This window comes from Budorcas taxicolor, chromosome 23, assembly GCF_023091745.1.
Source record: "Budorcas taxicolor isolate Tak-1 chromosome 23, Takin1.1, whole genome shotgun sequence".
Taxonomy (NCBI): Eukaryota; Metazoa; Chordata; class Mammalia; order Artiodactyla; family Bovidae; genus Budorcas; species Budorcas taxicolor.
In genome coordinates, this window is record NC_068932.1 from 33,947,140 (window position 1) to 33,975,126 (window position 27,987).

General features: G+C 37.2%; 1 protein-coding gene across 1 annotated transcript; it reads right to left on the reverse strand.

Annotated features, from left to right (window-relative positions):
* Positions 1-1,012: 1,012 nt before the first annotated feature.
* On the reverse strand, positions 1,013-27,758 carry CCDC186 (coiled-coil domain containing 186). The gene is made up of 15 exons (XM_052661115.1): positions 27,124-27,758; positions 21,929-22,055; positions 18,865-18,993; positions 17,896-18,108; positions 16,586-16,705; positions 13,540-13,644; positions 12,963-13,061; positions 12,712-12,798; positions 11,084-11,226; positions 8,085-8,340; positions 7,101-7,290; positions 5,895-5,975; positions 3,530-3,740; positions 1,816-2,035; positions 1,013-1,136 (listed from the first exon to the last, which is right to left on the reverse strand). Exons 1-15 carry the CDS (start codon positions 27,756-27,758, stop codon positions 1,053-1,055), a joined length of 2,700 nt encoding a protein of 899 aa, XP_052517075.1. The 3' UTR covers positions 1,013-1,052.
* Positions 27,759-27,987: the final 229 nt, after the last annotated feature.

Below are 27,987 nucleotides of genomic sequence, written 5' to 3' on the forward strand. Positions count from 1 at the left end.
CAACACTTGAGTGCATATCTTAAATAAATATTGTAAAAATCCAACAGGATACATAAATTTGGCTCTAAAACTCCTTTGGTTACAAGGATGTAATTATTTATTGAAACACAGCACATTTAGGGGCTGTAAGATCACACCACTATAACATATAATTAAACTAACAGTAAAGAATGGTGCACAGATAAAATGGTTAACAGTGCCCTGTGCTGGATTCTCTTGGGAACTGGTTCTTCATAAGTATCTTATATTCATCTTTATACTTGATGTCAGTAAAACTAAAGTATTTCTGTTTCAAAGAATTCATTACTCATCTCTTGGTTCTAATGACTAATTCACTTCACATTTTAAAATACAGCTGAAGTCCACAGGAATTTTCAAATCATAGTTTATGTAACTAGAGATTTAAAAAAATGTAACAATTAACTCAAATCAAACCTGAAAACAATGTTCCTAGCACAAATAAGGAAACCTGAAAGAAGCATATAGTGCCGGTCCCTGCTAGTCACCAAGAGCAGCTTTCCTATCCGCTTCCATGAAGACCAAAGGATTTAAGAACTCACTGGCGTCCCTAACACACAAGCAAACGCTGTATCAGAATGTCAAAAACAAAGCTTTTTTCATTTCTTTAGTTTTATTCATGTTGGAGAAATAGCATATTACTGAATGATTAACACCTGTCCTTTCATGCATAATTTTAGAAAGTGAAATCATTTTTGACATTATATATTTTAAAGGGAAGAAATATGGAGAAGGGGTTTTCAAAAGCCCTTGTTGTAATGTTCAGCACTTCACATGACTATCAGCGAATTAAATTCAGTTGTTCAGATTCAATCACAGGCTGTCACTGTACAAGAACAAGTTTCATCAGAGCTTACATTCTTACAGTATACACAGCAATGCATTTGTATTGTAAAAAGGTACTTTTTTATACAGATGGAGCAAAACAAACTTTTTACTGGCTGACACACAAAGGGAGGAGTTTCCAGCAGTGCTGGGCAGTGGCACCTGCTCCTTGTGCGGCTTTCGTCTGTTCACTGAGGAAGAGCTTTGTGTTAGGCTTTCTTCGTCCTCTGTTCTAGTTCATGCTGGTGTTTAATAAGACGTTCTATTTCTGTTCCAAGCGTTTGCAGGTTTTCCTTTAACAGTTGGAAAAAGAGGGAAAAGAAAACAGAACTACTGAGTGTAATAAGTAAAAAGATTCGATTCGAACTGTTTTCCCCTAAATTTTGAACTAAACAGTGATACAGTCGTATCTGCCACATGAGATAAACTTTGCACATACATGTTTTCAGTGCAGCAATCCTGCATACTTCAGAATCACACTTAATCTTTTTACTAAAGCTATAGCAAATTTTAGTGCATAAAAGTATTATCAGATTAAAACAAAATTTTTTTTAACCCATTACTAACCATTAACGCCCAAACAGCACAAACAGAATAGCTGGGTCAGATAACAGCTGCAAAAAATAAAATATAGCTGGAAAATACATTAGAAAATAAATACCTCAATCTTAATGCCTCAGTAATCAATTATAACTATTGTAATATATGTTAAAGACTTCCCACTGCAAAGTAAAAGACTCATCTTAGGGAGTCTATCCAATAGCTATACTCATTTTTTTTTTGCTATATCTTTCTTTCCTTGTTAATTTTAAAAATTACATTTTTCAGTAAGAGAAAAAGATAAAATTTCATCTATGGAAACAATGGCTACCCTTCCTTACAGAAACAGTCCATCCATGTGTTAGACTGAATAAGAGAGGTACCATTTCTGCCATGTTTCTTGGTTGGTAAGTGAATGAGAAATACAAATACCTTCAAAGTAATATTTTTCAGCAATGTATCCTCCAAAACAGCCTGTAGTTTCCGGTTGATCTCCAAAGAGAGTTCCAATGTTAATCCAGTATCGGCTGGATGGGATGTGTACAAAGACGCCATGATGCCACCCCGCCTACTTAAATGCACTTTGTTAAAATCAGATGCCTCTGAAGAAAGTGTGCCTGATTCTTCTCGTAAAATGTAACTCTGAATTATTCTGCAAAATAAAACACTATGACAATTACGTCCCTGCAGAATTTATAAACACTGCAATTTTCAAGAGTGAGCTAATCGTAAGTGTAAAGATGATGCATGAAATAATTACATATTAGGTTAATAACAGAACTATATTAGAACATAGGGGCTTCTCAGGTGGCGCTAGTGGTAAAGAATCAGCCTGCCAATGAGACATAAAAGACTCGGGTTCAATCCCTGGGTTGGGAAGATCCTCTGGAGAGGGCGTGGAAACCCACTCCAGTATTCTTGCCTAGAGATTCCTGTGGACAGAGGAGCCTGGCAGGCTACATACAGTCTATAGGGTCGCAAAGAGTCAGACATGACTGAAGCAACTCAGCAAGTATTACAAAATAAGGGAATTTTTCTTCTTCAGATGGCTTCTCAAATGATCCCATTTTTGTTAAAACATGGTATTTAGATTTAAGATATATAAACATGGCTCTATTTTTTTCCTAATGTAAATCAAAATATGTGAACAATTTATTGTTCCAGTTTCAGTTAATATTTTCTATTTTCTTGTCACTAAACTTAAAACTTGTGTTGTCTTCTTCTTCTTTTAAAAGTCATGAGCAGGGATGTCCCTGGTGGCCCGGTGGCTAAGATTCAATGCTCCCAATGTAGGGGGGGCACAGGTTCAATCCCTGGTAGAGGAACTAGATCCCACACGCTGCAACAGAGACCCAGCACAGACAAACATAAAGAAATACAAATAAATGTGTGGGAAAAAAAGAAGAATGGCTTTGGTAACTTAAAAAAAAATTTTTTTAATAAAACTCATGGGCAAATTTTTCCCTAAATCTATAATACCTCACTGTGTCCTGCTCAATAGGAATGATAATCCACAACCCCATTATCTCTTAGAACCACCATCTTGAAAATAAGAAGCTAAGCAGAGCACAATCTGTTAAGTTCAAACTTATTCTAGTAAAAAAAATCAACACCTACAGAACTCTGTATCACCGTAAAGGAAAAACCTATGCTTTCTTACATTTCTGTATTCCCAAAACCTAGAACAAAAATACATGACCCATAAGATTGAGAACTAAATGATCATAGTTTAAAAAAATTTTTTGAAAGAAAGGCTCTTGAAATAATTAAATCTGAACTCAATAACTTTATCGTATGAATAATGGTATTTTGAACACAGATCCCAGTACCATAATAACGCACACTTCGGGACTTCCCTTTGGTTCAGTGGTTAGGAATCCACCTGCCAACTATAGAGGACCTAGGTTCAATCCCTGGTCTGGGAGGATTTCACGTGCCGAGGGGCAACTAAGCCCGTGCGCCACAACTATGGAGCCTGCGTGCCCTAGAGCCTGCGGTCTGCAACAAGAGAAGCCTCCACAGTGAGGAGCCAAAGTACCACAACCAAAGTAGCCACGGCTCACCACACCTAGAGAAAGCTGGCACGCGACAACGGAAACCCAGCGCAGCCATAAACAAAGGAAAAGAAATGAAAAAGAATACATACTTTGTTTTTTTCCTAATTTCTTCCACCAGCTGTTTGATGTGATCCTCCATAAATTCTATCTTCTCATTTTTCCGGGCATGTGCCTTCTGCAGCCTTACTATCCTCTCAATCAGCATGGCCTTGTCTACTTCTGGGAAGTTATCTACAGCTACTGACGACCCAGTATTTTCTGGAGATCGGTCTTCTGCACTGCTTCGGGCATTGAGGGACCCTTAAGACCAAAATAAATAAATAAATAAATAAATAACTTACTGTACTTAGTCTGGAGTCAACTCTAATTTCAGGCATTATTTCTTCTATCATTTTCAAATATTCAATCTAACAGTGTTGGGCACAGAACTCAAGGCATACCTGACCATATCTAACCTGAGTTCTTGCTTTTCAATAGACTGATGATAGAATAAAGGGTCTAGTATGTTTCTAAAAACAGAAATAGGAAGTGGCAATAGAGAAATGAGAAACTCAAGACACCAAAATTAAACAGAGACACACAGAAAGAGAAAAAAGTCACAAGACAGAATATAACCAGTAGGTTAAGCTCTGGAGCTAGCCCTCCTAGTAGCTTTGTGACTTTGGACTCTATCACAGTCACATCATTTAAAACTGGGAACCATAATATGATCTGCCTCATTGGACTGCTATCCTCATTTAAACGAGTTAATACATCATACCATAAGCAATAACTAAATGGTAGCTATTTCTTTTTACCAATATCCGTTGAGAAGAATTTCTAATCTCTAGTAATACTACAAAGACATATTTTTTTCCAATCTCATTTTATAGGTTTAAGTAATATTATCTTATCCAAGGTTACACACTAGTAAATGGTAGAGCTGGGATCTAAATACCTATGTGTAATCTCAAACCCACGTTCTTTCTACTATACAATTTTTCCACTATTATAAGAGTTAATGATGTTTTTCCCCTACTGTGCAACTCCTAGGAGGCAGTGAAAATGTTGTGGCATGCCGCTTCTAGAGTTTGAGTTCTGTCACTATGGATTTGGGGAAAGTCAGGACTGAGTCTTCTCCGACCCCACAGTTCAAACGCATCAGTTCTTCGGCGCTCAGCCTTCTTTATAGTCCGTCTCTCACATCCACGCACGACCACTGGAAAAACCATAGCTTTGACCAGACAGACCTTTGTTGGCAAAGTGATGTCTCTGTTTTCTAATATGCTGTCTAAGCTGGTCATTAGCTTTTCTTCCAAGGAGCAAATGTCTTTTAATTTCATGGCTGCAGTCAACCAGTCCATCCTAAAGGAAATCAGTCCTGAATATTCATTGGAAGGACTGATGCTGAAGCTGAAACTCCAATACTTTGGCCACCTGATGCAAAGAACTGAGTCATTGGAAAAGACCTTGATGCTGGGAAAGAGTGAAGGTGGGAGGAGAAGGGGACGACAGAGGGTCAGATAGCTGGATGGCATCACCGACTCAATGGACAACTTTGAGTAAATTCCGGGAGTTGGTGAGGGACAGGGAGGCCTGGCGTGCTGCAGTCCATGGGGTCACAAAGAGTTGGACACAACTGAGTGACTGAACTGAACTGATGGAACCACTATGAATTTTAAGTTTCCCCATTTATAAAATGGGAATTACAACACTTATCTCACATGACTATTCTGTGAGTAGATGATATGTTTAAAGCATTCAGCATGGTTCCTGGCATTCCAAATATGATAAATATGCTGATATTTTGCTAATTATCATTTTCACAATGCTATCAATCAATTTTACAGACTATTAATTTTTGCTTTAAACTAGAGGCATATTTTAGAAAAAGAAATGGCAACCCACACTAGTATTCTTGCCTCAAGAATTCCATAGACAGAGGAGCCTGGAGGGGCTGCAGTCCATGGGGTCGCAAATAGAGTTGGACATGACTGAGCGACTCAACAAGAGGCATATTTACCATGAAAAAGCAAAAAGCTTCAGAAATACATACATATATATATAATCTGAAATATAATGATGACCCCATCTCATTAGGTCTCAGGTGTTAAAAGCAATATAAAATTAAAAGAAAATGGAAGATGTGCTATACCGTATCTTTCTATAGAGATGGATACAAATCTGAACTGAAAAATGGAAGAAGAAATTGACGCACAGAATGAAAAAGCAGGTAAGGAAAAGGAGGTAAGGAGACAGATGGTATAGAACCCCATGACAAACTTAAAATCCTGTGTAATGATTAGAACTTAAATGTTTTAACTGGAAATATTTTTTACAATGTAATTGTGTATAACCACTGTTTTATATAATTCAAAATGACAGAAAAACATATTGATACCTTGTAAAACAAAAAATGCTATTTCTTTTGATAATCACTCACTGGAAAACAACTATAAAAGCATTAGTTTTTACCTGATGAACTAGAACGACTTCCCATGCTGCTGCCTTCTTTATCACAGCTTCCATTCTCAACCTGATCTAACTTTCTTCGTGCTGCAGGAAAAGAAATGGATTACTTGTGACAACAATCATGACCACCTGCCCCCATTATCTCTGATTTCAACTGCTAAAATCACTTAGGCCAAAATGGCATAAGTGACCAAAGAAATTTCTTGAATACATACTTTCAACAGGAGGTCTGTAGGGTCATTCACATAAAATGACATCTAGAAACGCACAGGTCAAATACAAAATACATGGAAATAACATTATGATAACAACTGATACTGACATCATTTAGGCACACAGAATCTAACTTCTGGAGTCCTGGAAGATTTAAAAGAACTCCACAGTACCAGAAAATCCCCCCAAATTTCCCTTCAATTACATCTATGAAAACTAAATTCTTCTGGCAAGTATCTGAATATATTTCTATTAAGTAAATGCTAAGTCCCTTTTACCATATTACTGTATGTCACCCTATTTCAATACAAATAAAACAGTGGGCAGTAGTAGAGAACAGGACGTCAGACTATCTTTTATTCAGCTGTGTATCCAATCACATAGCAGACTCCAAAAACTGTATAAATTTTTAAATGACAGAAATTTGAGTTCCAGTTCTAGCTGTCAATCATTGTGTTCTGGAAATTTATAACTTTTCTGGATCTCAGTTTCCCCTAAAATTAAGGGTTAGGATTCAACGATCTCTAAGTTAGAGGTCATCAAGGTGGGTGCAGGTACCCTAGATGCTGTACATAACAATTCATAGACAAGTGCAGGCAGAAAATACTAGCACTCTACTTGTATTTAATCTGATCTTCTTAAATTTATATTTTTCATGTTTTTCTAATATGCATAAAATAGAGTGATACATGTTTACAATTTACAAACTGGAGAACAAACACTTAAACGCTTTTCATTGACAGTATCATGTAATTGCCGTCCTGGAAAGGCACTTTCCCCATTATATTCTGTGATTCTGTGAATAAAAGTATTTTAGCATAGAACATGCTTTAAACTATGCAACAACAAGGTCAGTCATTTGGTTTATGAACATTAAAAAGAACCTACAGCTCTACCCAATGTGGGAGAAACTAATGTAAAACATATTTTTTCTATAAATCCTTCAACAAAAAGAAATAAGAACATTTAAGATCTAAATGCAGAAGAACTGTATACCTTGCTGAAGTTGTTTGGTAAGATCCTTGACACTAGAGGCATGTTTACGTCTTTGAGTCACTAATTCATCTTTTAATTCTTCAACCTGGGTACTCAATGCTTTAACTTCAGTTTGTGTACAAGTGAGTTCAGCTTGCAGAGCCTGGACTTCCTCTTTTCGCAGTTCTTCTTCTTTTAACAATCTACTTTCCTAAATATTAAAATAAGATAAAAATACCAATTTTTGATATGTTTTAATTATTGCTCAGAGTTTAAAACCTTAAAAATACAAGGTCTTTGGTACTAAATTCTTCTATCATCACTCCTTACCAGGTTGTTAATTGTGTTCCTCAAATTTCTTATGCAGTAAAGTGAGGTGGGGGGGTGAAGGGGAGGAGTGATATATTAATGCATCTGACACCCCACACAAGCAAAACAACATGCGACACAGGTTTCTGTAGTTTTGGACTAAAGTCTTAAATTATTTTTAGGAGTAACTTAAGACCCCCCCACAACTTGGAAATATTAAAACCATTTTAATTTAAGCTATAAAAATACAGAAATTTAAAGTCCTATTAAGAAATACATGGTAATTCCAGTTAGGAATGACAAAAATCCTGGTTTTCTTACTTTCAAAAGTGAAATACTTCTTCATAACAATGTTAGGGAGAAATTTTATTACAAAACACGTAAGTTGAAAGGAAAAACTGACATTTCTCATAGCATTTGAAATGATCAGAAAGTCCGTGCCCGTCCCACCAAGAAGAGCTTAATCATCCACCATCAGGGTTACATCTCTGCTGCTGCTGCTGCTGAGTCGCTTCAGTCGTGTCCGACTCCGTGCGACCCCATAGACAGCAGCCCACCAGGCTCCCCCGTCCCTGGGATTCTCCAGGCAAGAACACTGGAGCGGGTTGCCATTTCCTCCTCCAATGCATGAAAGTAAAACTTAATTTGTGCTTCTTGCTGTGTTGCCTTAAAAGTTAAATGTACACTAATACTTACCAAATTCATATTTGTCTGTTTCATGTGTTCACATTGGCTTTGTAACTGACTTTCACTACAGGAAAGTTTATCAAACTGTGACTGCAAAGAATTGGATTCAGATTGAAGCTGTGCATTCTTACTAGTGAGCTTTTCTGTAAATAGTAGTAGCTCAGATTCTCTTTTCCTACTGCCTTCGATGTCTTTTTGTAGGTCATTAATCAAAGAATTAAGACTTTCCACTTCTTCCTTCAAATTTTCAATTTCTTGTTTACCTCTAAAAAACAAAGTTTATATTTAAGAAAAAAATTAACTATTAAAGGACATTAAGGGTTTGAGAATTTTCATTGACTGAAATGCTTTATAAAGATACTTTTATTCATTCATTCAAATACTTATTTGGATCACTACAAATGCCTAATATATGCTAGGAACTAAGAGCTCACTAAGAGCTATAAGCAAGACTGATTTAACTCCTGCTTTCAAAGAGCTTTTAATCAAGCACTGTGAAAAAACATTTTTGATGATGAAAGCACAGAGTGTAAGTGATTAAAATAATACTTAAAGGGTTAGCAAACTTTTCCTACAAAAGACCCAGAGAGTAAACAATATAGGCTTCTGGGGCACATGGCCTTTGTTGCAACTGTTCTAACTAAGCCGCTGTAGTGTGAAAGCGGCCACACAATACATAAAGGAATGAGAGTGGCTGTGTACCCCAAAAAAGTTTCTCTACAAAAAGAGGGAGTGAGCTGGAATTGCCTTATGGGCCACAGAGTGCGAATTCCTGAATAAGAGCAGAAGTAGGAGTGAGCAGAAGACAACACATTCCAGGTAGACGAAACAGTATGTGCAAAGCTGGGAAGGGAGCGAGAGAAGGACGTCTTGTCGATACTAACAGATATTCAATACTGATGAGGATAAAGACCATACTATATCCTAGCACTTACACAGGGCTCCACATCTATATAACCCTAACTAGGAGACAATTAATCAATGTTTGTTAACCAACTACTGCTGAAACACGGAATGAAAAAGGAGAACGCAGAGGAGGAGAAGCAATGTTACTAATGATCATTCAAGCCACGTTAAGACATCTGCACTCACCAGGCAATCCTTGAGGCAATGGGAAATCACTGAAAGGTCTGAGACTTCCTTTTTTAAAAAGATCATGTTAACTACACTGTAGTAAACTGACTAAAAGGGAAGTAAGCAAACAACAACAACAGTTTAGAAGCTGTGGCAGTTTTCTAGATGAGAGCTGATAATGGCTTAGATGGTAGTAGCAACGGGAATGTAAAAAGTAAATGGACTTGAAAGATATTAACGAGTTAGCATCAAAAATATTTTGTGACTGGTGACGTGGGAGGGAAAGGATAGAAGAGCCAAGGGTAACCCCTAGGTTTCTGGATTGGAAAATCGTTTGGATGTCACACTCATCTCATCTCAGCAACATCAGAGAAACGTATGTGCAGGCAAGGCAGATGAACCAGTTTTGGACATGTTAAAAAGTCTGAGGTGTCTTTGATACTTGCATGTCTAGAGTTCAGCAAAAAGGGTTAAAGATAATAACGGGAAGGTTCTGAAACACATTATAGGAAGAGTTAGGATCACCCAGGGGTATAATAAAATAAGAATAAAAGACAGCTTTATGACAGAAAGAGAGGGCTGCCAAGGAGACAAGACTGGCCAGAAAGTTGGGGAGGAACACCAGGAGAGCACAGCGAAATTCATTTGGCTTCAGACAAAGGAATGGAGGCATGTCAAGAAAGGTAAGGGGCTTAGTGTGTCCATACTGAACACTCAAGCATGGCTTAATCTGGGAAGTATCTACTATATTTAAGGATGTATTAGCAGTTTGTAATGGTACACTGGGGAAGCTTGAAGAAAATGGAGGGAAACAGAAGAGCAAAGGATGCAAAGAAATGGAGGAGGGCTACAGATGATTCTATAAAGACGTGGTTGTGAAGAAAAGGAGAAGAGCGATCATAGGATTGCTGAAGTTTTTAAGATGGAGTAACATTAAAAAAAAAAAATGGAGTAACATTTAAATGTAGACAGAAGAAAAGAGGGAGACAGTGAAAAGAGGGAGGTAAGAGATAAAGGAAAAAGAAGCAACGATCAAGGAAGACCCTGAGAAGGCAGAAGAGCATGGGATCCACAGTAGAAGTAGAGACCACAATCTGATTCAGAAATAGGAACATTTCTTGCACAAAAACAGAAGGAAAAGAAACATGACTGCAGATGCAGGCAAGCTCATAGGACTGACAGCAAGAGGCGGAGCTGACCATTTACAGCTCCTTTTTTCTGCCAAGAGTAAAGAGCAAGGAGAGAGAGGAGATCACCGTGACAGCAGGATGGTTTGGAACAGACGCTAAGACAGGGGAGAAGAGTCTAAGGACATATGGTAGGCCTGGGGGTGCAGTAGTAGTCCCAGCTGAGGTTGCTAACCATGAATTTATAGCAGCAGCATCTGGATGATGGTGAAGATCTCTTCAGCAACACTCAGCAGCCTGGGTGTTGGTAGGGTATAAAAAAGAAGATATTTGGATCCAGTCTGAATCCAGGCTTTGTCAGGTAAAGTCCTAAGTAGAACTCAGCTAACTGGTGTTATAAGAAGACAAGGAATAATGTAACCTCCTGATCGCAAGCTATATACATGCAAAGATACAGACAGAGATACAAATCTACCTTTTAGAAGAAACGCTACTGTGTATAAGTAACAGAATTTGAAAGCTAAGGAATGGATTAAAAAAAAAACAAACCCATAATCCATTTTGTCTTATAAATAATTACTGCCAATGTTTACATAAGAATATAAACTTTGATTTTTAGAAGCTGTGTTGGGAACCTCAAAAATAACCCAAAACAGTTCAAATGAAGATAGGAATTAAAAAAATTTTTTTGCCTAGTAAAATATAAGATTATTGTTATTTAATGCAATGACTGCATTTAAAAACAGCAACTTAGGTAGAATCAAAAAGCCTCTTGATTAGCACAAACAGAAGTTGCTCATTTTATACCTTTGATGCTGCTCCTGTATCTGATCTGCAGTTTTCACTTTGTCCAACAAATTCTGAATTTCAGCTTTTTGGCGATTAATAATCTCTTTATATTTTGATAATTCATCTTCTGTCCTCAATCGTTCATCTTCTAGACATTTTACCTATCAAATAATCATAAGCAAGTTAAACTACAAAATGATATTTTCTTGTTCCTTATTAGCTATTTCAGATAGTGGTTATATTGTAATAATCTAAGCTGAATTGTGAAGCAGTATTAATTAACATGAAGAAAATACAGCAAGAAGTTAATAGTCCTGTGTTTCAGTCTCAGATTTCTCATGATTTAGTCATGGCAGTTTCAGCATGCCACTTTATTTTTGCTGCACCTCCATTTTCTCCTCTGAAGAGGATATACCTCCCTAGATGGGAAACAGTGGAAACAGTGTCAGACTTTATTTTTGGGGGCTCCAAAATCACTGCAGATGGTGACTGCAGCCATGAAATTAAAAGACGCTTACTCCTTGGAAGGAAAGTTATGACCAACCTAGACAGCATATTCAAAAGCAGAGACATTACTTTGCCAACAAAGGTCCGTCTACTCAAGGCTGTGGTTTTTCCAGTGGTCATGTATGGATGTGAGAGTTGGACTGTGAAGAAGGCTGAGTGCCGAAGAATTGATGCTTTTGAACTGTGGTGTTGGAGAAGACTCTTGAGAGTCCCTTGGACTGCAAGGAGATCCAACCAGTCCATTCTGAAGGAGATCAGTCCTGGGTGTTCTTTGGAAGGACTGATGCTAAAGCTGAAACTCCAGTACTTTGGCCACCTCATGCGAAGAGTTGACTCACTGGAAAAGACTCTGATGCTGGGAGGGATTGGGAGTGGGAGGAGAAGGGGACGACAGAGGATGAGACAGCTGGATGGCATCGCTGACTCGATGGACATGAGTTTGAGTGAACTCCGGGAGTTGGTGATGGACAAGGAGGCCTGGTGTGCTGTGATTCATGGGGTCGCAAAGAGTCGGACACGACTGAGCAACTGAACTGAACTGAACCTGCCTCAAAGTACTGGCATAAAGAAAAAATAGAAGGGCATATGACAGACACTTTAAAAATTAAGTGATCATAAATTCAAGATGGTTACCTGAAAGCTTATTTCTAAGTAAATGAAAGATACACAATGATAACATATTTGACACTTACATTAAAAGGGATACTATTCTTATAAGGAAACACTAGAAAAGATTTAGGAGACTGCTAAAAATTAAACCTGTATACAAGACTATTAAATATATTCAAGAGAAATGTACAGTCTTGCTATTATTTCCTGACATAGTTCTAAAGCCCATGTATCTTCCCAATTAATTTGCTAGTAAGACTGCCTTTAGATCAGAGGTCCAAGGATAAGTTACAGATAGAGCGAATGTGCTGTGAAACAGGAATGTTTGGCAAACACTTTAAAAGGACTGAAATGGAAGACATTTTTATTTCTCTAAGAGTCAGTTTTGTTGCTAGGGAATTGACATGCTACTTTTTGATTTTAGATTATTTCTATATAAATATCCTTTCCCCAATATTTAAAAGTCAGAATGAGTACTAAATTAAAGCTGTTTACCCGTCCTCTAGAGTCACGACTGAAGACTGAATTACCTTTGTTCTCAGTGTCCTTAGCTCATCCATGCCCTCCTTAAATGTCCTCTTCAGATCTTCTAGTTCCTTTATTTTGGCATGATGCATCTTTACGAAAGTTCAAAAGAAACCACAAATCATTATATGCTAAACCAGATCCAACATTTATTGCCTGCTCCTTCTAAAAGGCCTTAAAAGTAGATGGCAATAAGCACTTGTTTCTCTCCTTCAATATTACACCATCTAAGGTATACAAATACAGAGCTACTCACTTCTAGCTGGTCAGATTTTTCCTGCATTTGTTTTTCAAGTTCTCCTTTTGTGACTCTAAGCTTGGCATCAAGCTCATTTGATTTAATTTCTTCTGACTCCTAAGGGAAAAGAAACGACAAAAGTATGGCAAGTTTTGAAAGTTTTATGCTTTGAAATGTGAAGACAGCTTTTGCAAGTAAGTTTACTAATCATAAAATACATAGCTCACGCATCTAAAATTGATGACTGCATTAAAAATTTTAATATGTCAATTTTGCACCAACAGAAGAGCATACTTAATATGCGTATTACACAGAGTGGGCTTTTTTCCCCTAAGTTATACATTTCCTTGTACTCACCTTTCTTCTAAAGTTTTATAGTGTTTTTATTTGTCCAAACACTTTTCTAATAAGATTTCTATTTAAGCTGCAAGTATTTTAACATAGGAAACAGCCTGCATTTAATTTGGCTGCCCTAGAAAATCTACTCCACACTTCAAATACTACAGATACAAAAATTTATGAAACAAGAGTATTAATATTTGCTAAAACTTGTTATAACTTGTTATAAATAAATCTATTCAAAACTTTAGCATACCTGATATGTTTTTATCATATCTTGACAATTTTTCCTAATCTGATCTGCTTCTTCCTTTGCTTGAGTTAATTTTGTTGTTGTTTCTTTGAGTTTATCTTTGGTTTCCTGCATTGACAAAAAGACAGTGTGAGATGACAGAAAATATATATTGGTCTCTGCCCCCAATTCCTGACAGAGCTCCTGAAACCCCTCATAGCCTGGGCCTGGGCCTGGCGTCTGAAGTGGCAGGTTGGGGAGGTTTTGTGGGACTGACACTCTTTCTGGATGGACAATATCAAAGTGAGTTCAACTGCAGGTCACTCAGCTGGTGCCACACACAACTAAGGGAAAAGCCTCCACACACTGGTGACATGAGTCAGCAGTGAATTGTTTTGTGTAAAAGTAAAGGGGACACACAAGAAGAAATCCACAGGAGGGGAGAACTGGATTTTTCCCTTTGCTGGAAGAAAGCTGTTTTTTTTTTTTTTTTAATTTACAGACAGCAACAAGGCTGGCACAGTGATGTGATGAATGGTGAGAACCACGGCCAGAGAGTAGAGAAAGTTCTTGTCTCAGCACTGCCACTGGAGTCAGAAACGATTCAGTAATAACACTTTGCGCTTCTGACAAAAAACTAATGTGGCCTGCACAGCTGATTGATCAAGTCATTAAATAAAGTTAATGTGATAGTTTTCAGCAAATCACTAGAAGTTACTAACCTCATGGAATGGGTAAACTTAATTCAGATGACCACTGTGGGCAAGAATCCCTTGGAAGAAATGGAGTAGCCCTCATAGTCAACAAGAGAGTATGAAATGCAGTACTTGGATGCAATCTCAAAAATGACAGAAGGATTTCTGTTTGTTTCCAAGGCAAACCATTCAATATCACAGTAATCCAAGTCTAAGCCCCAACCAGTAATGCTGAAGAAGCTGAAGTTGAACGGTTCTATGAAGACCTATAAGATCTTCTAGAACCAACACCCAAAAAAGATGTCCTTTTCATAACAGGGGACAGGAATGCAAAAGTAGGAAGTCAAGACATACCTGGAGTAACAGGCAAATTTGGCCTTGGAGTATAGCATGAGGCAGGGCAAAGGCTAATAAGAGTTTTGCCAAGAGAATGCACTGGTCATAACAAACACCCTCTGCCAATAACACAAGAAAAGACTCTATACATGGACATCACCAGATGGTCAATACCAAAATCAGATTGATTATATTCTTTGCAGCCAAAGATGGAGAGAAGCTTTATAAAAAAGATCTGAGCCAAGTTGCTCAGTCGTGTTCATCTCTTTGCAACTAACATTTCTACCAACTTGAATTATTTAAAGAGATAACAGGGACTTCCCTCGTGGTCCAGTGGCTAAGACTGCACACTCCCAGTGCAGTGGGCCCAGGTTTGATCCCTTGTTAGGGAGCTAGATTTCAAATGCCACAACGCCACAACTAAGAGTTCGAATTCCACAACTAAAACCTAGTGCAGCCCAATCATTATCAATAAATTTTAAAAAGCCAAATTTAAAAAATCCTATCTAATATATAAATCATGCAAGGAAATACCTTTTCATAATCTGGAACACTCAGCAGTGGCCACAGGACTGGAAAAAGTCAGTTTTCATTTCAATCTCGAAGAAAGGAAACGCCAAAGGATGCTCAAACTACCACACATTTGCACTCATCTCACACACTAGTAAAGTAATGCTCAAAATTCTCCAAGCCAGGCTTCAACAATACATGAACCATGAACTTCCAGATGTTCAAGTTGGTTTTAGAAAAGGCAGAGTAACCAGAGATCAAATTGCCAACATCCGCTGGATCATCGAAAAAGCAAGAGAGTTCCAGAAAAACATCTATTTCTGCTTTATTGACTATGCCAAAGCCTTTGACTGTATGGATCATAATAAACTGTGGAAAATTCTCAAAGAGATGGGAATACCAGACCACCTGATCTGCTTCTTGAGAAACCTATATGCAGGTCAGGAAGCAACAGTTAGAACTGGACATGGAACAACAGACTGGTTCCAAATAGGAAAAGGAGTACGTCAAGGCTGTATATTGTCACCCTGCTTATTTAACTTCTATGCAGAGTACATCATGAGAAACACTGGGCTGGAAGAAGCACAAGCTGGAATCAAGATTGACAGGAGAAATATCAATCACCTCAGATATGCAGATGATACCACCCTTATGGCTGAAAGTGAAGAGGACCTAAAGAGCCTCTTGATGAAAGTCAAAGAGTAGAGTGAAAAAGTTGGCTTAAAACTCAACATTCAGAAAACGAAGATCATGGCATCTGGTCCCATCACTTCATGGGAAATAGTGGAAACAGTGTCAGACTTTACTTTTTTGGGCTCCAAAATCACTGGAGATGGTGACTGCAGCCATGAAATTAAAAGACGCTCACTCCTTGGAAGGAAAGTTATGACCAACCTAGACAGCATATTCAAAAGCAGAGATATTACTTTGCCAACAAAGGTCCGTCTAGTCGAAGCTATGGTTTTTCCAGGAGTCGTGTATGGATGTGAATGTTGGACTATAAAGAAAGCTGAGCGCTGAGGAATTGATGCTTTTGAACTGTGGTGTTGGAGAAGACTCTTCAGAGTTCCTTGGACTGCAAGGAGAGGCCAACCAGTCCATCCTAAAGGAGATCAGTCCTGGGTGTTCACTGGAGGGACTGATGCTGAAGCTGAAACTCCAATACCTTGGCCACTTGATGCGAAGAACTGACTCATCTGAAAAGACCCTGATGCTGGGAAAGATTGAGGGCAAGGATGAGAAGGGGATGACAGAAGGCTGGATGCCATCACCGACTCAAGGACGTGAGTTTAGGTAGGCTCCAGTAGTTGGTGATGGACAGGGAGGACTGGTGTGCTGCGGTTCATGGGGTCGCAGAGAGTCGGACATGACTGAGTGACTGGACTGAACTGAACTGAATCACCAAATATTTTGGCTCAAGCTATCCTACAAGAGTCACTAAAATAAGCTTTATGCTTGATTAATAACTATTGCTATACTTGTTCTTAAAACTGATTCTAACAGTTTTTCCACTGTGTGACAGTACTTACCTTATGTGAATCCATTTCTGCTTTTAATTTGTTTTGTGCCCATTTTACTTTAATGACGTGAGAGTTGATATCTTCCTTTAATTTGTCTATTTCTCTGATGAGTCGGGTAGCTTCACCTTCCTAAAATAATATCACTGGGTCATATTTTTCATTTAAACAATGAACAATCATTTGTGTGTCTTTCATATCTCAAGAAAATCAATGCAATCCAGGGGCTAGCACTTTATGGCTCACAAACGACAAAACTGATTTAAAGTTTAAATCACAAGAGGAAAGTAAAATCCTAAAACCAATGAACAGATATAAGATGATTAACATTTATACTTTAACCAATTATTATGTTTTGTGAGTATAAGCATACTTCTGGTGCTTCCCAAAAGGCTGACATAAGGTGAAATATAAATTAAATTGGTTTTGCCAGAATTCCTGAGAATGACAACATTTCTGAACTAAAACTTAGTAGAAAATAACACTGATTATCAAGAAATGATAACCTGCTGGACACAAAAACTATGTCATGAGGCTGTTAGTTAAAAGCAAGGGCTCTGAATAGCTCAGTAATTAAATCTCTTTAAACAGCATCTAAAAACATGTTTTTCTGCAAGAAAAATATAAATCCTATTCTATGAGCATTACATTAAAATTCTGGTCAAATTATACTTCTAACTCAAAAACTAGGCTTCCCTGGTAGCTCAGCTATTAAAGAAATATGCCTGCAATGCAGGAGACCCCAGTTCGATTCCTGGGTTGGGAAGATCCCCTGGAGAAGGGACAGGCTATCCACTCCAGTAGTCTTGGGCTTCCCTGGTAAATAGGTTGGTAAAGAATCTGCCTGCAATGAGGGAGAGCTGGGTTTGATCCCTGGGTTGGGAAGATCCCCTGGAAAAGGGAACAGCTACCTACTGCAGTATTCTGGCCTAGAGAATTCCATGGACTGTATGGACCATGGGGTCACAAAGAGTTGGGCATGACTGAGTGACTTTCACTTTCATGTGTATCTTTTATGAAAGTAAAATCCTCCTTTGAAACACGAAGTCATTTCTAAAACATGTAGCTTTTAAAAGATAAGTTTTAAAAAAGATCTAATAAACAACATGTGTTAGTTTCTGATATTTTCACAGGAAAAATGTTTTGCAGCTAGCTAACAAGATACTGGAATTATTAAAGCATTCACATTCTTTGAAGGTAAACTAACAAAAACAGCTTTATGTTTAACAGTGATTGAACCATGTTAATTTATGATTATTTGATTAAATAAGGAAAAGCAAAGAGAATAAGCTTCAGGTAAGGTACAATATCAAAAGTGATACCTTTGTTTCATACAGCTGGTGTAATCGTCCTTTCTCCTGAGAGAGTTGCTTAATTTTGTTAGTGTTTTTTTCACATTCTTTATTTGCATCTCTAAGTTTTTTTTCAAGCATCTCTTTTTCCTTCCGAAGGTCTAAAGATTCCTTCTCACCTCTTACATACTTCATTACCATTGCTTCTTTTTCCTGGCGTGCCTCTTCACATTTCTTGTTGGCCTTTGAAAAAAGTATCTAGCGTTAATAAAACATGGTTTTTAAAGTAAAAATCAACTAAAACAAATATATTTTCCTACAATATCACCATGTTTTAATTTTTTTACATTTTGGGAACCTGTGTCATGAAATCATAAAAAAGAAATGATACAATGAACAAATTAATATCACTAACATTTGCTTCTTCCGTTTCCTATTTCTTTTCCTTTAGCTAATAGATGCTATATTCCATTTATGCCTTCAGATCACTTTTCCACTCTTTCCCAGCCTGCCCTGTGCTCTGGGAAAATGACCATCACGGACCATATTAACAAGTTTCTTTGTCCTCATACAAAGAAACGTTTGGAAGAAGACATGTTTTACTGTTTGAATTGTTACTGTGTACAATTTATTATCATTCTGTTTTTATTTTAAAATATAATCCTAATTCTAACAGTTATTTTAATGAAACTATGTTTAGGTTCACTAAAGCTATCAACTTTTTAATGTCTTATCCTCTATATTTTTCTTTAATTAGTATAAACGGTTTGAGAACTGATAGTGTAAATGTTAAGCATGTAACAACCCTACTGCTCAGGGTCAGCATATTGTAAAGAATCACAGAAATAAGAATTGAAGTTTTTTGTAGTTAACACACATTTATGTAATGCTTTAGCATTTTAAAATCCTATTCCTAATACACACTAATGTCTAAAATTATCTAACAGGGTTAAATAAACAAAAAGTCAACAGAGTTAATAATGATGATTTGGAAAATACCTGTTCCATCCGATGGGCCATCTCTTTGTGTAATTGCTGAACTGCGTTTTTGGCTGCAATGTCTTGAGCTAATACTTTATCTTTGGAAGCCTGAACTTCTTTATTAAGTTCCTCTATTCTTGTTTCTAACTGTAAAAAAAATTATTTCCAGATCATTTTTATAGCTATAACAAACAGACCACTAACATTTCAAATAAATATAAATTATATGAGCATAAAGAATTCAAGAATATACTTCAGCCATAGACAGAAAAAGTAAACATTAATGATGTCCCAACATATCATTAGAATTAAGTCAGTATAAATCTGAAGCAGACTGAGAAGAAAGATGGTAAGCTCTAGAGTAATTATCAATGAAATAACTCAAAAATAGTTAAAATATGATGAAAAAAATTAAAATGTTACGTATTTACTTAATGCAATATAAAGCAGTAAGTGAGGAATAAGGAAACAAAATAGGAACATACCAAAAAAGACATAAAGAAACTATATACATAAAATACTCAAAAATGGTGGACATAAATCTATAACCCTAACCCATAACCCTAGTCTTAAATATTGTAAAAGCTACAATTTGGTAGAAATCTTGAAAAAATTACACTAAGAAGCTAGATATTACATGGCTGCACTTATATGAAGGAAAAGGAAACATATGTGATTCTATTTATATGAAATAGTCAGAACTGGCAAATAGAGAGAGAGACAGAAAGCAGGTTAGTTGTCCCCTAGGGCTGAGGAGAGACAGCTGACAGGGGCTGGAGGGAGATGAGGGGTGACTACTAATGGGCTTGTAGTTTTTTCATGTGATGAAATTTTCTAAAATTGTGACAAAATGTACAACTGAAAACCACCAAACTGTATACTAAAATGAGTAAATTATGTGGCATGTGAATTATATATCAATGAAACTGCTATAAAAAACCCTACATGTTAGCTTATAGTACACATGTGCTAATTTTCCTTATGACAACACTGTCCAACAGCAATACAAGCCCAATATTTTAGTAGCAACATTTTAAAAAGTAAAAAGAAACAGGTGAAATAAGTGTTTTATTAAACTCAACGTATACAGAATATCATTTCAACAGGCAGTCAGCATTAAAACACTGAGCCATTTTACCCCTTTTTGTACTAAGTCTTTGAAGTGCATATTTCACACTTACATCACCTCTTAATTTGGACTAGCCACCTTTTGCTGCTGCTGCTGCTAAGTCGCTTTAGTAGTATCCGAATCTGTGCGACCCCATAGACGGCAGCCCACCAGGCTCCCCCGTCCCTGGGATTCTCCAGGCAAGAACACTGGAGTGGGTTGCCATTTCCTTCTCCAATGCATGAAAGTGAAAAGTGAAAGTGAAGTCGCTCAGTCGTGTCCAACTCTTCGCGACCCCATGGACTGTAGCCCACCAGGCTCCCCCATCCATGGGATTTTCCAGGCAAGAGTACTGGAGTGGGGTGCCATTGCCTTCTCCAAGACACCTTTTACATGCCCACTATCACGATGGCTAGTGGCAGCCATATTAAGTGGTACAAATTCAAAGATAAAATTAGGAAAGAAAACTCTGCTATACTGGCTAGCAAAAGAAAGGTAAATCAAATTTTCTCCTTTAAAAAGGCACAACTACGCACAAGTTCAAGAAAAGAACAGCTCTGCTTAGCCCCCATCTGTTTATTCTGACATTTCTGGTCATCAGCAGTGATCTGTCTACCAAAATTCATATTCAGCCCCACACTTTAAAATTAAGGCACCCTCACTTTAAAATTCTAAGTTTGGTCTACATGTGGTAGACGAGACACACACACACACACACACACACACACAAATCAGGATTAAACTTTCCTGATTGAGTATAACAAAGTATAACTAAGTGAAACTTGGTTTAACTTTTCATTATGGTATTACCAGCTGTTTACTTTTATTTTCATTATACAGCTTTCTGTGAAAGATGAGGCAAAAAGAAAGATTTTAAGGCTACCATGTTTCTAACCTTGTCCACGGAAGAAAAGTGAAAGTGCAAGTCGCTCAGTTTTGTCTGACTCTTTGCAACCCCATGGACTATATTCAGGCCATAGAATTCTCCTGGCCAGAGTACTGGAGTTGTAGCCTTTCCCTTCTCCAGAGGATCTTCCCAACCCAGGGATGGAATCACAATGCAGACAGATTCTTTACCAGCTGAGCAACAAGGGAAGCCCAGGAACACTGGAGGGGGTAGCCTATCCCTTCTCCAGAGGATCTTCCTGACCCAGGAAATGAACTGGGGTCTCCTTCATTGCAGGCGATTCTTTACCAGCTGAGCTACCAGGGAAAACATAAAAAATTTAAAAAAAGGCAGCTCAAAAAGATAAAGAGCTACTGAGCTACCAGTCTAGAATATGCACTTTGCTGATCCAAGCATCACAGTACATTTTAAAAAAAGGAAAGGCTTGGAGAAACTAGCTAACCAGATAACATCTGAAGTAAGAGAGTCAGCCTTCAGTATAGTTTACAAAATACCAAGAACAGAATTACATAAGGGCTTCCCAGGCGGCACTAGTGGTAAAGAACCCGCTTGCCAATGCAGGAGCTGTAAGAGACGCAGATTCGATCTCTGTGTCGGGAAGAGCCCCTGGAGGAGGAAATGGCCACCCACTCCAGTATTTTTGCCTCAAGAATCCCATGGACAGAGGAACCTGGTGGGCTACACTCTACGGAGTCACACAGGGTGGGACACAACTGAAGCGACTTAGCATGCACGTACGCATATGCTGTAAAACCTTCCAAGGCCAGATACAAGCGTTTAGGTATATACTGCTTCTTCTGAAACAATCTATTTGACTTCCAAACAAACTGTCTTTCCTTCTCAGATATCTATTATACATAGAATACTGCCACACATATCATATAAAAATATTAATTTACATAAAACAGAAAGATAAGGCTAGAATTCCCATTTCATAAAAGAGAATGCTTCACACACCAAGCAATCTTCTGCATGTAAAATATGATTTAATTTACAGAACTTCAATTTATATACAAATTTTCAGGAATGTATTTAAGAACAGACTTCCAAGACTTTTGTCTTTTTACCTGTTTAATTGTGTTCATATGCTGTTTCTCTGTTTCTGTTCTTTTTTTAAGTTCTTCTCTTAAATTGTCTTTTTCTGAACAAATGTCTAAGATGAGTTCCTGATGCTTCTTATTTTCTTTAATTAACCTAAATATAAAAAGGCCAGTATAAGTAAAACATAATTGAAAATGTGGAAAATAATCTGTTTGCAGACTGAGGTGGAGATACTTATGATTAATAAACAAATATTTCCAAGTAATTCTTTTGTAATGATATATTCTACTTTTCTTGGGCTCCAAAATCACTGCAGATGGTGACTGCGGCCAAGAAATTTGAAAAACACTTGCTCCTTGGAAGAAAAGCTATGACAAACCTAGACAGCCTATTAAAAAGCAGAGATATCACTTTGCTGACAAAGGTCCATATAGTCAAAGCTATGGTTTTTCCAGTAGTCATGTATGGATGTGAGAGTCAGACCATAAAGAAGGCTGAGCACCAAAAAATTGATGCTTTCAAACTGTGCTGCTGGAGAAGACTCTTGACAGTCCCTTGGAGAGCAAGGAGATTAAACCAATCAATCCTAAAGGAAATTAACCCTGAATATTCATTCGAAGGACTGATGCTGAAGCTCCAATACTTTGGCCATGTGAACAGCCGACTCATCGGAAAAGACCCTGACGCTAGGAAAGACTGAGGGCAGGAGAAGCGGGTGACAGAGGATGAGATGGTTGGATGGTATCATCAACTCGACGGACATGAGTTTGAGCAAGCTCCAGGAGCTGGTGATGGACAGGGAAGCCTGGCGTGCTGCAGTCCATGGGGTCACAAAGAGTCAGACATGACTGAGTGACTGAACAACATATTATACTTTACAAAACATTCTCTGGCAAACAGGCTATTACCTTTTTTCTAGAAATCTGTATGTTTCAAATTAAGTGAAATATAAGCAGATAAAGAACACCACACTCTTTTATGTCTTAAGGCATATGAATTATGTGCTCCATCCCTTCGGAACTGGATTCCCTTCAAATCAGTCAGGGTCAATCAGATACAATGGTTCCCCTCCAAGCACCTGTCTGGAGACAGACACTTTTGGAAGCCACTACTGTGGAAAGTATTGCTACAGTCTTTCTACGAGTAGAGGCAGGGTTGCTGCTAAACATCCTATAATGCAGGACAGCCCACCACCAGCAAAAAATGATCTGCCCCCGTATGTCAATAACGCTGAGACGAAAAAATTTCACTTTAGATTTTAATGATATTCTAATTTTTGGGCTTCCCTGGTGGCTTAGAGGGTAAAGCGTCCGCCTGCAATGCAGGAGACCCAAGTTTGATCCCTGAGTCGGAAGATCCTCCCCTGGAGAAGGAAATGGCAACCCACTCCAGTACTTTCGCCTGGAAAATCCCATGGACGGAGGAACCTGGGAGGTTGCAGTCCATCAGGTTGCAAAGAGTTGGACACGACTAAATTAGATACCACTAGATATTAAATTAGAATAGAATTAGAATTCTAATGATATTCTAACTTAATATCTATGATATTCTAATTTAATATCTAATGGTATTCTAATTACAGAAGTAGTCAATGTAAAATAATGTTTAAGCAGAAATTTCATTTTGAGTTATCTAAAAAATATAAATAAAACCTTAAAAATTACCCATAAAAGTACTTAGAACTATAAATAAGATATCTAAGAGGGTTAACAGCTAATATCTATAAAATCATTACTTTATGCTTTATGAATTTGAAAAACCAAAAACGAAGCCTAGAACTTATTCCAAGTCATATAGTTAGCAAGTGGAGAAGGAAATGGCACCCCACTCCAGTACTCTTGCCTGGAGAATCCCATGGAGAGAGGAGCCTGGTGGGCTCAAGCCATGGGGTCGCAAAGAGTTGGACACGACTGAGCAACTAACACACACAGTAAGTGGGTGAAGATTAGATTTGGACCCAGGTCTAATTCCTTGCCATCTTCTACTCTGAAGATCCCTCAATCCCTCATACTCCACAAATGTTGACTGAGTACCTACTATGTACCTATACTAGTCTATATTTTGGGGGAATTATGAATTATGTGCTCCATCCCTTCCGAACTGAATTCCCTTCAAATCAGTCGTGGTCAATCAGGCACAATGTTTCCCCTCCAAGCACCTGTCTGGAGACAGACACTTTTGGAAGCCACCCACTACTGTGGGAAGTATTGCTACAGCCTTTCTATGCGTAGAGGCAGGGTTGCTACTAAACATCCTACTTTTTTAAAGTCAGTGAACTGTCCCTGCACTCATGATGCTCACATTCTAAGAGAGAAATTAAACAATAAACAGATATATAATGAAACGCCAAGTTGGGATTAAGTTCTATTAAGAAAACTAATAAAATGGCAAGAGGACAAGGGAAAATGACTTGAACTCTGACTATCCTTCAGGTGATGAGGACAGACCTCTCTCACAGGACAGGAATGCAGTGAGCAGGAACGCTGCGAAAATGTTTGGGAACAGAAAACTGTGTAGCATACAAGCTTCTTCAAGCCTTTTCTGGCCCAGTGATTTAACTCAGATTATATGACAAAGACGAACACTCAATCTGTTGCAGAAAACAGCTAGAAACACGAGAATCCTGACTACAGTCCATAAAGTAAGCAATTTAGGGAGAGAGAAGTGAAGAAGAGCAAGCCCTGAAATTATTATTCTTATATGCCAAGTGCACATCCTATACTCAAATAATTGTTCCTAATTAAAAATATGGTTGGGACATTGGATAATAATACTGATATTAGAAAACAGGGGAATGAAAAAAAAGGGGGGGATGGAAGTATTAAACAAAGACATTTGCAAATAGATGCATTCATGAAAATTCAAGCCAAAGCAACTAAAAGGTAGTTTTCTTTACAGGAAATTGCATGAAGGCAAAAGAAAAAAAGACAAGTTATTTTAGAGCTAACCTGAATCATAAAGCATTTTATTTGAAATTTAAAATATTACATGCATAATAAAAATAACTTGGGATTTAAAGTAATAATAGTTTAACCCTTTAATGTCTTCAAAACAATCCTATCAGGTAAGAATTGTCCCCTTCATACAGATGAAAAATCTTTGTCTGAGAGAGATTGACCTAACTAAAAGCTTGCAACTGGGAGTGGGAACCTTCCAACTGAGCATATTACCCCAGTCTACCATGCTGCCTCTGTCCTGACACGATAGAGCACAAAAGAGGAATTAACTTTCTACTGTATTCCTGATGTTTTTAGTTAAATTTAATAACGTGTAACCTGTTCATTTCTGATAAGCACATTAAAAAAATCCCCTTAAGCCAGACTAAATGGGTTCAGATTTTAACTTTGTCATTTAGTATCTTGTGACCGTGAGCAAGTTAGTTACTTAACTTCTCTGTGCTTCAGGTACCTTATCTGTAAGATGGGAATAATAACTGTTCATACCGCATAGAGTTGTTTTGTAAGGATTTCATGCATTAATACATGGAAAGTGCCAGGCACACTAAGTCTTCTGGCTATTATTATCAAATCTATAAGATCTAATAATTTACAAGAGAAATATGAAAGTGGTCAAGACTCAAAATCTAAGGAAAGTAGAAGGAAGGAAGTATCAGGAATAATCTCAAAGGGAAAGTTTAAAAGATTAAAGTATAGATAGCAGGAAATAAGGAAGTTACCCAGAAAAGCAAGAATGGCAGAAAAACTGATGGTTCAAGTATAAAATCATACTTTTTTTTTCATAACAGCAGCATTCCAGTAAAGTTATCAGCAGCAGTAGCTGCCATTAGTTTTCAGGCAGTATTAAGAAAGTATCGAGAGATATCTGGAGTCTCAACAGATACTTGTACACTCATGTTCACAGCAGCATACTCACGACAGTCAAAAGGTAGAAGCAACCCAAATGTCCACTGATGGATGGACAGATAAACAATAAACAACATACATACAGTGGAGTATTATTCCACCCTACAAAGGAAAGAAACTCTAACACATACTACAGTTTGGATGAACCTTGAGGACATTTGCTAAGTGAAACAACCCAGTCACAAAAAGGCAAATACTGTACAATTTCATTTACACGAAGTATCAAGAGCAGTCAAACTCTTAGAAAGTACAACAGAATGGTGTTTACCAAGGACTAGGCCAGGGGAATAGGGAGTTGCTTGAAGGATATAGAGCTTCAAATCCATGAAAAGCTATGGTGCTGGTTGCACACTCTGTGAATACACTTAATACTACCAAACTCCACATTTAAAAATGGTTAAGGTGGCAAATTTTATGCTATGTGTATTTTATCACAATTTAAAAATAAAAAATAGGAAAAAAAGGCTTTGGATGCTGGGATTAAAATTCACTGGATAAACCAATTTCCTCCTCCCCTTTCTCTACACATGCCCCTTCCATTCCAAAAAACTTTTTTAAAGTATCACTTTTTAAAAAAGAGAATCAGTTTATATTAATGAAGGCTAGCAAGTTTCATTTTCCTTTATAAGAGTTATAAGAGTATCTAAATATACGCATCACTTACACATATAAATATAAAATAAAAACACAGGGTGATATAACACTAGGAAAAGATAAAATGATATTTAAACTGTTGTTAAAATAGAAATTAACTCCACAAATTGAAGAGAAGTCAAAAATTAACTATGTTATTATTTACTGAATGATAATATACCAATTCTTCTGTTCTCTAAATTTTAATTTTTTTAACCAATAAATTTACAGTGGGGATTTTAAGAAAAAATTTTTAATTTCACGACTTCCCATGCCTTTTGAATTTATCTTAGTTCTGACAATGTAATGCTTTACATTCTTTTAAAACGGAAAAAATTGAGCTGTCTTTACAGACATTTCTAGATCTTTAATGAACTTACACTTTAATAAAACATTTATTCTTTTAAACTTAACATATTAGGACTTCTATGTAAAACAAATTTTAAATCATATTCAAAACAGTGCCTTTATAGATATATATTTCTATATATGCTAACATATTTAACATAGTTATATGTAACACTCATAAAAACACTATTTACCTACTATTTCTAAAATAACGAAAATATCACATCCTAAAAAAAAGTTATGTATTAACTAGGCAAACTTGACATTTGCTCAATAACTTAACTACTGTGGAAATAAAAGTAAATAAAATGATACTTTAAAGAATTTAATCTTTAATCCCCATGTAAAAAAATAACTTGAAAGAATAAAAAACTTACTTTTTTATGGTGTGTTCCTGCTGCAAATACTTATCTTGCACACACTTTTCAAACATAATTAATGCATTTTCTCCCTTATTCATTCCATTTGGTACTCGGTGTTCTGTTGCAAACTCAGTAGATAAGAGCTCAGATTCTATTTCTTCCAACAAATCCTCTGATGTTGAAACATCCTTTATTTTTGAAATAAGTTTCTTGGTGCAGTCTGTATCATAAGGACTCTCTGAGTAAGTCTTTTGGTTCCCTGCTTCTGTAAATGCAGATGACCTTAATTCCGCCAATATTTGTGTAACTGTTTGTTCTGCTTCACTTGTTTTCAAAACTTGCTGTGTAAAATCTCCACCAGGAAAACTAGTTATTTGTTCAGAATTTTCTGGGCCTGTGTCTGTTTTAGCACAGGAATCCTTACCCCCACCATGATCTGGAATGTAATTTTCCTGTGTTTCAGTTTGATTATTGTGTTCATTAGGGTGACATACAGTTTTATCAGAGTTTAATGATGACAGTTTGGACTCATTTTCTAAGCTGCTGCTTTCATCACCAGAAAGAGAGTTGCACGAGTCTTCCTTTGTTTCCGCTGTTTCCTCAATATTTTGATCAGAGGAAATGGAGGCTATGTGCTCTGTCTCCGACATGCTGACTGGCGCCGATTCACCGTGTACTTGTTCAAATCTGTTCCTGATCTTCGTCTTACATCTAAGAAAGTCATAAGACACATTTTTAAAAAGGTTTTTTTTTTAAACCAAGACCCCATATATAGTTGCATACATTTCATGCCATGGAAAAACTAAGGCTACACATTTTACCAGTAATAATTCTTTAAAATTTCTTTCCTTGGAGGGGAAAAACAAACAAAGAATAAAA